The sequence below is a fragment of the Oncorhynchus kisutch genome, linkage group LG4 (assembly GCF_002021735.2).
Source record: "Oncorhynchus kisutch isolate 150728-3 linkage group LG4, Okis_V2, whole genome shotgun sequence".
In the NCBI taxonomy this organism is placed as follows: domain Eukaryota; kingdom Metazoa; phylum Chordata; class Actinopteri; order Salmoniformes; family Salmonidae; genus Oncorhynchus; species Oncorhynchus kisutch.
This window is the reverse complement of record NC_034177.2, coordinates 47,605,526-47,618,397: the sequence shown is the minus strand read 5'-3', so window position 1 is coordinate 47,618,397 and position 12,872 is coordinate 47,605,526. Positions and strand designations below refer to the sequence as shown.

Below are 12,872 nucleotides of genomic sequence, written 5' to 3'. Positions count from 1 at the left end.
ATCTCTCAAAAAAGCAATCTGGTATACCTGGTCTGAGACAGAGAGGATAAAGAGACACCTGTGAAAGACATCTGTGTTCCCAGACGTATCAGACTGTGTGATCATGCTCCAGTCTATTTTTCGACCTCTCCTAGGACCAGAAAATGATCATGGGTGGGCTGTTTCTTGTAAACCACAATCATTTTGCACGTCAACAGTTAGCTAGCTTGTAATCTCAGCACCCAGAACCAAGGTTTATGGTGAGAGAATAGTTAGCTTGTAGCGCTAGCCACGCTTTTTTTGTCAGTGTGAGACACGGTGCCTCTTCTCCACTTGCTGTGTTTTACGACCTGTTAAACAACCTCTGAACTTAATTCCCAATGCCTTCCGTTTGGATAGCAGAAGTAGCGTTTATAAAGGTAGGTTTTATGTATGACTAAATTCATTCTTTCACATGTTGGTTTACATGTTTCAGACATTTGTGTTTGAAATCATCTAGCTATTAAAGGGCGACTGCACTTCCTGATTTGGCCTCGTTTTTAGATTTGGTTCATTACGAAAATTAATGCTAGCGGCCATGACTGAATTCAAACGTGAGTTTGTTTCGGGTTGTGATTTTCCCATTAGCTTCAGCTGGCGGGTGTGCAACAGTGGCAAAGTTGGTTTGACTCGCTCCGGGGCTAGTTAGGAGCCATCAATAAATTATTACACAATATAAATGAGACAATATTTTGTTCACACCTTAGAGTTTTCTCCTTAAATGCTTTCAATATTTGTATATGAATTTCTACAATTTATATTTTGTTTGAACAATTTCTAACATGTTTAACAAATTTTAACATATTGTCCCATGTACATTGTGTTATTAACCGATCATCCCTAACTAGTCCCATAGTCAATCCAAATTTACCACAGGCATTATGATCGGGTTGCTTGCAGCTGCACTCCAAATTGATGATTACTTGTGCGTTGCCTGCTGTGGGCATGTGGGCAGATTTGAAACAAACCCAACCTTACGTTGCGATGCAGTCACGACCACAAGTCTCACAAAACGATATTTTATCAAAATATCCTATTTAACCTTTGTAGTCAATTTTGACAATAGAGTACATGTTTCTGACTCATATCGATGCTTTCTAAATTACAAGTTGTTTTTTAGTGGGCATTTGTGAAGTTTTTCATACTCTTTCGATGTTTCAGTGTATCTTGTTTGATGTGGTGGAATTAGACTTTTGAAATTCCACCTTTCTGTCTTTCAGCTACTGTACTTCAAAGCCGTAACTGCAGCTTTAAGTACATGTGATTTGATTGCTTTGCAGCTGTATACCAATATGAAAAAGGAATTGGATTTGCAAAACTCATTTGTATAACTGTCACACGGTACTTTAGATAATCTTTTAACCAGGCCCCAGGTTATTTTATTTCACATTTAAACACTTGACTGAAAAACTAGGGGATGTTGAACTGAGTCAGTGCCCAGTTTGTTAACCACCTTTTTTTCAGGAGTAAATGACATAAACAAACTGTTTGTTTATATTTTTGTAGCTGACATTTCAGTCTGTTATGTCTACTAACACAGAACTTTTCTCTTTGTTTTCCCCGATACATTTACTACTGCTTTGACATTCCAATTCCCCTACCTTTCATGTTTCTGTTTTTGTGTGTGGGTGTGCATGTCTATGTCTATGTCTCAAACATTTATCTAACCCTCCCCTGCTCTCCCCTCAGGATCTGGCCCTGCTGCCGGAGAAAGACAAGACGTCCCTTATGGAGGGAGGGGTGACCCTAAGTGGAGGTCAGAGGGCGAGGATAGGCCTGGCCAGGTACGTACTGGTGCACCTGTCTCTCAGCATGTACGACCTGTGGAAACACTCATTCAACACTGAAGATATATAACATACGGTACTTGGCAGACCGCTGTGGTTGATTTTATTAAAGTCATTACTCGTGTTATGGCTTTGAAATGCTATAGCACGGAAATGTCAGTGGAATGTGACATAATACTCTTGAAGGAAGAATGCATCTTGTGTTGTTTTGCCCATGAGACTGCTGTTATGTGTATACATGGATCGTGTATATTCCGATACTTACAGTACTTTCTAAAATGGAAATGTCAATGGAATGTGACAGGACTACAGAAAAAGGAGAACCGAGCACACCCCAATTCTCATCGACAGGGCTGTAGTGGAGCAGGTTGAGAGCTTCTAGATCCTTGGTGTCCACATCACCAACAAACTATCATGGTCCAAACACACCAAGACAGTCGTGAAGAAGGCACAACAAAGCCTATTCCCCCTCAGGAGACTGAAAAGATTCGGCATGGGTCCTCAGATTCTCAAAAAGTTCTACACCATCGAGAGCATGGTGTAGACGATCCTTATGCAGGGAGGGGTGACCCTAAGTGGAGGTCAGAAGGCGAGGATACTGGCCAGGCCTATCCTCGGTTGCATCACTGCCTGGTATGGCAACTGCTCGGCCTCTGACCGCAAGGCACTACAGAGGGTAGTTCATAACTGGGGCCAAGCTTCCTGCCATCCAGGACCTCTATACCAGGTGGTGTCAGAGGAAGGCCCTAAAAATAGTCAAAGACTCCAGCCACCCTAGTCATAGACTGTTCTCTCTGCTACCGCATGGCAAGCGGTATGGGAGCACCAAGTCTAGGTCCAAGAGGCTTCTAAACAGACTTCTACCCCCAAGCCATAAGACTCCTGAACAGCTAAACAAATGGCTAACAAGACTATTTGCATTGACCCCCCCTACAGTACATGTACATATCACCTCAATTACCTTAACCGGTGCCCCCGGTGCATATTGATTGACTCTGTACCTGTACCCCCTGTATGCCTCACAACTGTTATTTTACTGCTGCTCTTTAATTATTTGTTCAATATTTTTTACTTAACACTTATTTTTCTTAAAACTACATTGCTGATTAAGGGCTTGTTAGTAAGCATTTCACTGTTGTATTCGGCGCATGTGACAAAAGAAAATGGATTTGATTTTGATACTCTTGAAGGCAGAATGCATCTTGTGTTGTTTTGCCCACGAGACTGCTGTTATGGAACAATGTATGCATGGATAGTGCATCCTAATGGTCATAATGCCCTATGAAAACTACCGAATCAATATTATAATTTTTTTCTTCATTTGACTGTTAGTTCAGCTCCTGTAACTGGTGGTGTTCTATGATCTAATTTGTTTTTATTTCTGTTTTCTTTATTTTTGCAATTTTCTATGTTGTAGAATAATAATGAATACATCAAAACTATGAAATAACACCTATGGAATCATGTAGTAACCAAAAAATTGTGAAATAAATCAAAATATATTTTATATTTGAGATTCTAAAAAGTAGCCACCCATTGCCTTGATGCCACTTCCACAAGTTAACTTTTAAGAAAGCACACCTTTTAATTTAAATGCATTCCAGGTGACTACCCCATCAAACTGGTTGAGAGTTTGAGATTGTGCAGAATGCCAAGATTGTGCAAAGCTGTCATCAAGGCAAAGGCTGGCTACTTTGAGGAATCTCAAATATAAAATATATTTTGATTTGTTTAACACTTTTTTAAGTTACTATATGTGTTATTACATAGTTTTGAAATCTTCACTATTATTCTATAATGTATAAAATAAAGAAAAACCCTTGAATGAGTAGATGTGTCCAAACTTTTCACTGGTACTGTATATTCCAATGTTCCGACATTCATTATTTTTTGGTTTTATTGTATTGGGTGCCCATTTGCTCCCACTTAACAAAATACACATTTGTCAGTTTGGCTATATTGTCATAGTAAATGTATCACTTAAACTGAGTTGAATCCCACAGGGACTTATCTTCCTCATTTAAAGGCCTATTTAATTTATGACTTTATTTCCATTCACGTTTCCGTGTGTTTGTTTCTCTGTGTGTTTGTGTGTGCTATTACAGAGCTGTGTATAAAGACGCCGACCTCTACCTACTGGATTCACCTTTTACCCACCTGGACATTGTGACTGAGAAAGAGATCTTTGAGAGGTCTGTCTGTGGCTCAACACTGAGGCTTTCATATTGTCCGGGGCCTGGAGGATGGGGGAGGGTTGGTCTGGGCTGGGTGTAATGAGCAGGGTGAATGGTTAAGGAGAGGAGAGAAGGTTAAGGTCAAGGTTGTGTCTTTCTTGTTGTGTTTGACCTAGTGACAACATGAGTTAGTTGGTGAAATGTTATTTTGGTCGATCAAAGGGCTTTTCGTGGAAATGTAACTTCCTGTCTGACATTCATGACCTTTGGTCTAATTTCTGATGTTTGTGTTATCAGCATCTTCCCACCCAGAAATGAGGGCAAGCACATGATTGAACAGAAATGCCTAAAGTAAAGTTTGATAAACTAAACAAAGGATACATGTATTTTCTCCTGCCAGGTGTCTGTGTAAACTGATGTCTTCCAAGACTCGCATCGTGGTCACTAGTAAGCTGGAGCACCTGAAGAGAGCGGACAAGATCCTTCTGCTTCACAACGGAGTGTGTTACTTCTACGGCTCCTTCTCCGAGCTGCAGGCCAAGAGACCAGACTTCAGCTCCCTGCTCCTGGGCCTGGAGGCCTACGACAACATCAACGCCGAACGCCGCAGCTCCATCCTCACCGAGACCCTCCGACGTGTCTCTATCGATGAATCAGCCGTCTTCCGTGGCCCCGAACCCATCCGCCAGCCCCCGCCACCGATCATCTGTACAAACAATGGTCCTCAAGCCATCACCATTGCCGGGGGCGACGGTCTCACAGCAGCGGAAAAACGTAAACAGTCAATTATCCTTAATCCGTTAGCGCCGGCCCGTAAATTCTCCTTCATCGGTGCGGGATCCCAGAAAGCCCAGGCTCCTCCACCCGGGTCCACCACTATTGAGGATGCCATGCGAGAGCTGTCAGAGAGGAAGTTCTCAGTGGTGCCCGAGGACGATCAGGTGAGGCTGCTTCTCTACTTATCATCTTTGACTGAGGGGAGGTTTCTTGCACACAGACTAAGCTTAGTCCTGGACAAAGCAATGCTTTCAATGGAGAATCTCTGTTGAAAATACTTTTTAGTCCAGGACTACGCTTAGTTTGAGTCTGGGGAACCGGCTCAAAGTATTCTTATTGCGCTGTTTTTCTACTGTTTGAGAGGAGAGCTCGCATTTCAACTAAGCATTTCATTGCACTGTGTACACTACGATGCTGTGTCCCGTGCATCTGACTGATCCATTGATTTGATTGCAGGTACATCTGCTAAATGAGGTGCGTCTGCCAATAAGCATCCGCTAAATGGCATATGTGATATTATTATTTATTGTAGGTTGAAGAGTCGCTGCCGCGGGGGAACCAGTACCATCATGGCCTGCAGCACCTGAGCGGGCAGCGCCGCCAGTCTGTGCTGCAGTTCATCACCAACGCCCGGGGGGAGGGCAGGAGGGAGCAGCTCCAGACGTCCTTCAGGAAGAAGCTGTCCGTCACGCCGCAGTGCGAGCTGGCCTCTGAGCTGGACATCTACGCACGACGCCTGTCCAAAGATAGTGTCTATGACATCAGCGAGGATGTGGACGAGCAGGATATGGAGGTAGGTTCAGTGAAGGGAGCTGGTTGGGTTCAAGGCAGGTTCGATGTTTTCCTCTGTAACTGCTGGTCTTCATGAGCACATGGAGGTTAGCGTAAAGGTTAAGTTTAGGGTTAGGGTCAAGGAATAGCCCAGGGGACGTCACCGAAAGTGCACCAGTGTTTGAACCCGAGACATTTGAAGACAAAACACTAAGAACAGCTAGGTTCGAGTGTTTCATTCGACACATATCTGTTGTCTGTTTGCAGCAATGCTTTGCAGATGAGCGCGAGAACGTGTTCGACACGACGTCGTGGAACACCTACCTGCGTTACATCTTCACCAACAGGAACCTCGTCTACGTCCTCATCTTCATCTTCCTCGTCTTCGCCGTAGAGGTAAAGAAACAGTATTAAATGATAGCATTAGATAATACCTGTCTTGGAGATACTATACTAAACAATAAAAGTACTGTATTAGAGGGAATCAGAATTACCTTTTATGCATGATACGGATGTATAAACAATTTACAATGGATGATGTGCAATGGAGCGGAACTATATACTTTATATATATATATATATATATATGCTACGACATTGTTGAATACTCGTTTCTGATTTCCCTTTATGATTGATTGGCTGACAGCCGTGGTATATCAGACCGTACACCACTGGTATGACAAAACATTTATTTTTACTGCTCTAATTACGTTGGTAACCAGTTTATAATAGCAATAACGCACCTCGGGGGGTTGTGATATATGGCCAATATTTTACGCACCTTTCTTTAGTATTTTACAGATAGAAAGATGAAAAAAGTATTTGTCCACAATCTGCTATGTATAAGTTCGGTCATGGAATGTCTTAGCAAAATTAAACCAGGCTGACTTCATCCAGTGTCTGGAAAAAGTGGATATGCATGAAATGCAGATAGGTGCATATTTAATGAGAAATCATATAATTTGCTTATTTTAATCAAATATTTCTGAAAAATTGTAATGCAAAAAAAGTTTTATCTGTGTCCACATTCAACTGGTAAAAGTTGTAATATGATTAAGGGGAAGAAAATTGCCCTATTAGATTCTATATTAACAATACAGTATGAAGGGAAGATTCTATATTAACCAATAACAATACAGTATGAAGGGAAGATTCTATATTAACCAATAACAATACTGTATAAAAGGGAAGATTCTATATTAACCAATAACAATACAGTATGAAGGGAAGATTCTATATTAACCAATAACAATACAGTATGAAGGGAAGATTCTATATTATCCAATAACAATACAGTATGAAGGGAAGATTCTATATTAACCAATAACAATACTGTATTAGAGGGATGATTCTATATTAACCAATAACAATACTGTATTAGAGGGATGATTCTATATTAACCAATAACAATACTGTATTAGAGGGATGATTCTATATTAACCAATAACAATACTGTATGAAGGGAAGATTCTATATTAACCAATAACAATACTGTATAAAAGGGAAGATTCTATATTAACCAATAACAATACTGTATAAAAGGGAAGATTCTATATTAACCAATAACAATACTGTATTAGAGACCCCTAACCTCAACTCCAGCCTTTCTGGAATTCTTGAGTGACGTAGTGCGAGACTACAGGGTCTCTCAAAAATAAAAATAAATGCCTTTATTTGTATGGCATGTTCAATAGAAACAACGTTTTAAAAACCCGACGCGTTTCAGGCCATGCAGCCGAAACGCGTCGGGTTTTTAAAACGGTGTTTCTATTGAACATGCCATACAAATAAACGCATTTCAATCAATTATATGAAGAGTGCCTTGGTCCTCCTTTCTTTTTGATGACCAATTCACCCCTTTTACCAAAGAGCACCCTCTGTGTCCCAAAATGTACTATTGTGTACCTTAGTAGCACTTCCCTTCCTCCTCTTTCTACTACAGGGTCTCTGTTGGAACATAATTGCCTAATTATATTGCCTGTTGACAATTTAATTACAATGCAAGGTGCCACCCTCAGTCTAACTGTGTTTGTTGTGTGTTGTAGGTTGCTGGCTCTGTCCTGGGGATATTTCTTATCACAGAGTAAGTTTATTTTTATGTGTAATATTCATTCTACAGAAGATAATGGTATAGGAAACCCCACAAAATAACAGCAAGAACCCCCTCTGCAGTTTAGAAAATGCTGTCGTAATGCTGTGCTGATAAACATTTGCAATACATGTTTAACATCAGCCTACGATGAATTGTGAACAAGTATTATTCACCACAAGACCCCAAGATCAGCCCGATAACATATAAACAGCCCAATACAAAGTACAGTACTCAGACAAAAGACCACCATTCAGATACCATTGCAACCATTGTGCTTGCTTCTCTCCCTCCCAGTAAGATCTGGACAGAGGAGGCCAACCCGTCTGCGCCTAACTTCGTAGACCAGCAACACGCCAACGCCTCGTCGCCCGCCGTCCAAAAGCCAGTCATCGTCACGCCGACCAGCGCCTATTACATCATCTACATCTACGTGGCGACGTCGGAGAGCGTTCTGGCGCTGGGGTTCTTCAGAGGCCTGCCATTGGTCCACACTTTACTGACCGTGTCCAAGAGGCTGCATGAACAGATGCTGACCGCTGTGCTCAGGGCCCCCATGGCTGTACTCAACACAATGAAGACTGGTGAGCGCAGCTGCTGAAACCCCGGGCTTAACCAAGGGTTATGCATCAGCTGTAGACACATAGTGTACATGCATCTACTGGTGTCTGAACACTTTAATGGCTATCTTATCAGTCAGTTGTCCATACAACCTCACAGCCTATACATCAGTCAGTCAGTCTGTCAGCCTTTCAGTTAGTCGGTACGACCACCAGTGGCAGTCAATTCCATGCATGTGTTTTTCTGCCCTGCACTTTAGGTCGGATCATGAACAGGTTCACCAAAGACATGGCCACCATCGACGACATGCTTCCCCTTGCACTGTTTGACCTCATCCAGGTAGGTGACTGTCTGCTCTGCCCGTCTCAGTCTCTATCTGTCTCTCTCTCTCTCTCTCTCTCTCTCTCTCTGACTCTTTCCTATTCTCTCCCTCCAGTTAACTCTGATCGTGCTGGGTGCCATATTCACTGTGTCCATCATGAGGCCGTACATCTTCATTGCCGCGATCCCATTGGCCGTCATATTCGTGGTTCTGAGGAAGTACTTTCTGCGTACGGGACAGCAGCTCAAACAACTGGAGGCTGAGGGTGAGACTGGGAGGGGGATTGGGTGGGGCTCTTGACAGGTTAAACTGGGGCTGGGGATGGAGAACTCTCAAGTACTGGAGGTGTGCGTGATTCATCTTGATTGGCGAGAAAGATGGGCAGATCCAGAAGATACATTGTACTGTGCAAGGAGGCGAACAAAGTAACGGTTATACATTCTCCCTCACCACAACAATTACCTACACTCTGAAAACATTCCATACATTCCCCCCTAACTTACTTAGTGAGAAAGAAGTGTGTGTGTGTGTGTGTGTGTGTGTGTGTGTGTGTGTGTGTGTGTGTGTGTGTGTGTGTGTGTGTGTGTGTGTGTTCGTGCCGGGTCTTGGGACATTCCGACATTACTCCTCCTGATCCTGTCATTCCGAGTGTGTCGCCGATGGCAACAACAAGGCCTTCCCGCAGCCATGGAGAGAGAAAACGTGATCAGGGATTTCCTCTGGCTCCATCCTGGCATCCTGTTTCTCTTCTCTCCCCCTTCCTGCATCTCTCCATTCGTTATCTCTCTACTTGCCTCCTCTCTTTCTCTCTTCTCCCCCTTTGATACATTTTTCTTCTTCTTCTACAAACTCTTTTTCATCTCTCTCATTCCTCCTCCTCTCAGCCCGTAGCCCAATATTCTCCCACCTCATCATCTCTCTGAAGGGTCTGTGGACTATACGTGCATTTGGTCGTCAGTCCTACTTTGAGACGTTGTTCCACAAGGCCCTGAACACCCACACGGCCACCTGGTTCCACTACCTCGCAACGCTGCGATGGTTCCTCTTCCGCTGTGACATCATCTTCGTCTTCTTCTTCTCCGCCGCAGTCTTCATCGCCGTGGGAACCAACCGTGAGTGACACAGACAGACACACACCCCATTTTGACAGCTTAGAAATACGTTTGGGACATAGTCAGGAGATGCTGATTGCATTGCATGTACACATATTTACTTTTGACCTGCATAAATGCCAGTATGTTTGCATGCACCTTTAGAATGTCTCAATGGACCACAGTGTTTATGTTGGGAGTGAATTTAGAGGTAATTTGACAGCGTTCGCTTTCATTAATATCTGTGCGTTTGTGTATAACATCAGGATGCAAATGAAGTGTGCTATTACCAGTGTGTGTGTGTGTGTGTGTGTGTGTGTGTGTGTGTGTGTGTGTGTGTGTGTGTGTGTGTGTGTGTGTGTGTGTGTGTGTGTGTGTGTGTGTGTGTGTGTGACCATTGATTGATAATGTGTGTGACTGCTGACTGCCCATTGATAGTGTGTGTGTGTATTCCACAGAGGACAAGTCTGGGGAGATTGGCATCATCGTGGCCTTAGCCATGCTCATCCTTGGGACGTTCCAATGGGCTGTCATTACCAGCATCACTGTGGACGGACTGGTATGTACACACACACAGTTTGGATCAATCATCACTAGCATCACGGCAGATAGATGTGTATTTGCATTCACATACCACATTACCCGTGGTCAGTCATCAGTAACACAATCACACGCTCCATGAAATATGAATCTCCTTGGCTTTGCTTGTGCGGGATACTCTACTTGTTTTATTGTTCGGTAAGAATATATTCAGTTCTCCAGTGTGTGTGTGTGAGTGCATATGTATTGTTGCTGTTGAAATGAGCTGCGTTCAGGCTCCGTGATTCTTCTAATCACAGTGCAGGACATGTAGTTCTCCTCGTGCTCACAGAGTGAGAAGAAACACTCACTGTTATTGCCAGACTGACTGACACTACTATGTGGGAATAGAACTCGTTAACCAGGGAGGGGAGCTCACTACTCAAACACATTGCAGGGTAGTAGGTAACACACATGTACTTATTTACAGATTGTTTGTTATTCTCTCATGACAAGTGCACAGCACGTACACACAACTCCCTCCAATCGTTCTTATCTCTCCATCCACTATGCCCCCAGATGCGATCGGTAGACCGGGTCTTCAAGTTCATCGACCTGCCTCAAGAGGAGCCCAGACCCAGCGGTGGAGGTGGTAAAGGAACAGACCTGGTGATCGACAACCCCCACGCCCAGGACAGCTGGCCCAATCAGGGCCACATGGACGTCCAAGGACTGACCGTCAAATACACAGAGGCTGGACGCTCCGTCCTGCAGGACCTCTCCTTCACAGTGGAAGGAGGACAGAGTGTAGGTCACTCTCTGTGTGCGTGCGTGCCTGCGTGCGGCTGATGAGGGGCTGATGGTTCTGCTCTCAGAGGCGGGGAATTCAGTATATGAATCTCTGTCGGGCTGTTAGGAGGCTAGAGAGACTCAGACTCCCTGTGGTATGTCTTGAGAGGTAATTAGGATAGATACAGTTCCTAGTAACGAGACCTGAGGGAGACTACCTTAGTGTCAGCACTTTAGCCTACCGCCCTAGCCATTAGCTAAAGCTTCCCGTTAATGGCCTAACTCACTGATGCTCTGGCCTGTGGGAGAGTGGTTCTTACACAGTGTTTTGGAAGCTACTCTGGAAATATAGTTTACCAAGTTACCAATTACTTCTCACTGAAAGAAGTTAAGCTACGCTAAATCTACCCTTAAGAAAAATATAGTTGACTTAACAAACGTTACTTTGAAAAAGTAGTTCACTACATCAAAACTACTTCCTGGAAAATGTGCATATCTAAATCTGAAACGTCATCGGCTAACAATCAGAAGAACAGATCTGGAGTCAGATGTAAACAGAATGTGTTGTCTATCCTTTTAAACACAACTATGTTTCAAGTGAGAATTGGGCAGGTCTGATGCTGAAAAATAAAGGAAATTCTGGCCTATTTCACCCATATCTTCTCTTATTTTTGTATTTCCAGTAGTTAGCTCCTCAAAAAAAGCAATTAACTACTGAAAACACTACCGAGATTTAAGTTTAGTTGAACTACCACCAAGCTACTGCAAGTTCAATTACTGGTTGAACTACATGTAGTTCACTACTCCTCAATACTAATTCTACAGTAGTCTCCCGTTCCACATAGTGTTGGTTAATCATTTAAAAAAAAAAAATTTTTTTAACCAGGTAGGCTAGTTGAGAACAAGTTCTCATTTGCAACTGCGACCTGGCCAAGATAAAGCATAGCAGTGTGAGCAGACAACAAAGAGTTACACATGGAGTAAACAATTAACAAGTCAATAACACAGTAGAAAACAAAGGGGGGAGTCAATATAATGTGTGCAAAAGGCATGAGGTAGGCAAATAATTACAATTTTGCAGATTAACACTGGAGTGATGAATGATCAGATGGTCATGTACAGGTAGAGATATTGGTGTGCAAAAGAGCAGAAAAGTAAATAAATAAAAACAGGATGGGGATGAGGTAGGTGAAAAAGGGTGGGCTATTTACCAATAGACTATGTACAGCTGCAGCGATCGGTTAGCTGCTCAGATAGCTGATGTTTGAAGTTGGTGAGGGAGATAAAAGTCTCCAACTTCAGCGATTTTTGCAATTCGTTCCAGTCACAGGCAGCAGAGTACTGGAACGAAAGGCGGCCAAATGAGGTGTTGGCTTTAGGGATGATCAGTGAGATACACCTGCTGGAGCGCGTGCTACGGATGGGTGTTGCCATCGTGACCAGTGAGCTGAGATAAGGCGGAGCTTTACCTAGCATGGACTTGTAGATGACCTGGAGCCAGTGGGTCTGGCGACGAATATGTAGCGAGGGCCAGCCAACTAGAGCATACAAGTCACAGTGGTGGGTGGTATAAGGTGCTTTAGTGACAAAACGGATGGCACTGTGATAGACTGCATCCAGTTTAAGAGCAGTTGGAGGCCGTGGAAGGAGTGTTGTATGGCATTGAAGCTTGTTTGGAGGTTAGATAGCACAGTGTCCAAAGACGGGCCGAAAGTATATAGAATGGTGTCGTCTGCGTAGAGGTGGATCAGGGAATCGCCCGCAGCAAGAGCAACATCATTGATATACACAGAGAAAAGAGTCGGCCCGAGAATTGAACCCTGTGGCACCCCCATAGAGACTGCCAGAGGACCGGACAGCATGCCCTCCGATTTGACACACTGAACTCTGTCTGCAAAGTAATTGGTGAACCAGGCAAGGCAGTCATCCGAAGAACCGAGGCTACTGAGTCTGCCGATAGGAATATGGTGATTG

The 12,872-nt window shown here is 43.4% G+C and overlaps 1 protein-coding gene across 1 annotated transcript in view; it reads left to right on the top strand.

Annotated features, from left to right (window-relative positions):
- The window catches only part of LOC109889621 (cystic fibrosis transmembrane conductance regulator-like), a 40,987-nt gene that overhangs the window by 21,402 nt on the left and 6,713 nt on the right, over nt 1-12,872 (top strand). The window contains exons 13-24 of the mRNA XM_031823123.1: nt 1,708-1,802; nt 3,911-3,997; nt 4,380-4,920; nt 5,289-5,549; nt 5,795-5,923; nt 7,573-7,610; nt 7,914-8,200; nt 8,437-8,516; nt 8,614-8,764; nt 9,384-9,611; nt 10,049-10,149; nt 10,689-10,916. Of these exons, the coding sequence (XP_031678983.1) occupies nt 1,708-1,802; nt 3,911-3,997; nt 4,380-4,920; nt 5,289-5,549; nt 5,795-5,923; nt 7,573-7,610; nt 7,914-8,200; nt 8,437-8,516; nt 8,614-8,764; nt 9,384-9,611; nt 10,049-10,149; nt 10,689-10,916 (2,226 nt within the window). The remainder of the gene's footprint in view (nt 1-1,707; nt 1,803-3,910; nt 3,998-4,379; nt 4,921-5,288; nt 5,550-5,794; nt 5,924-7,572; nt 7,611-7,913; nt 8,201-8,436; nt 8,517-8,613; nt 8,765-9,383; nt 9,612-10,048; nt 10,150-10,688; nt 10,917-12,872) is intronic.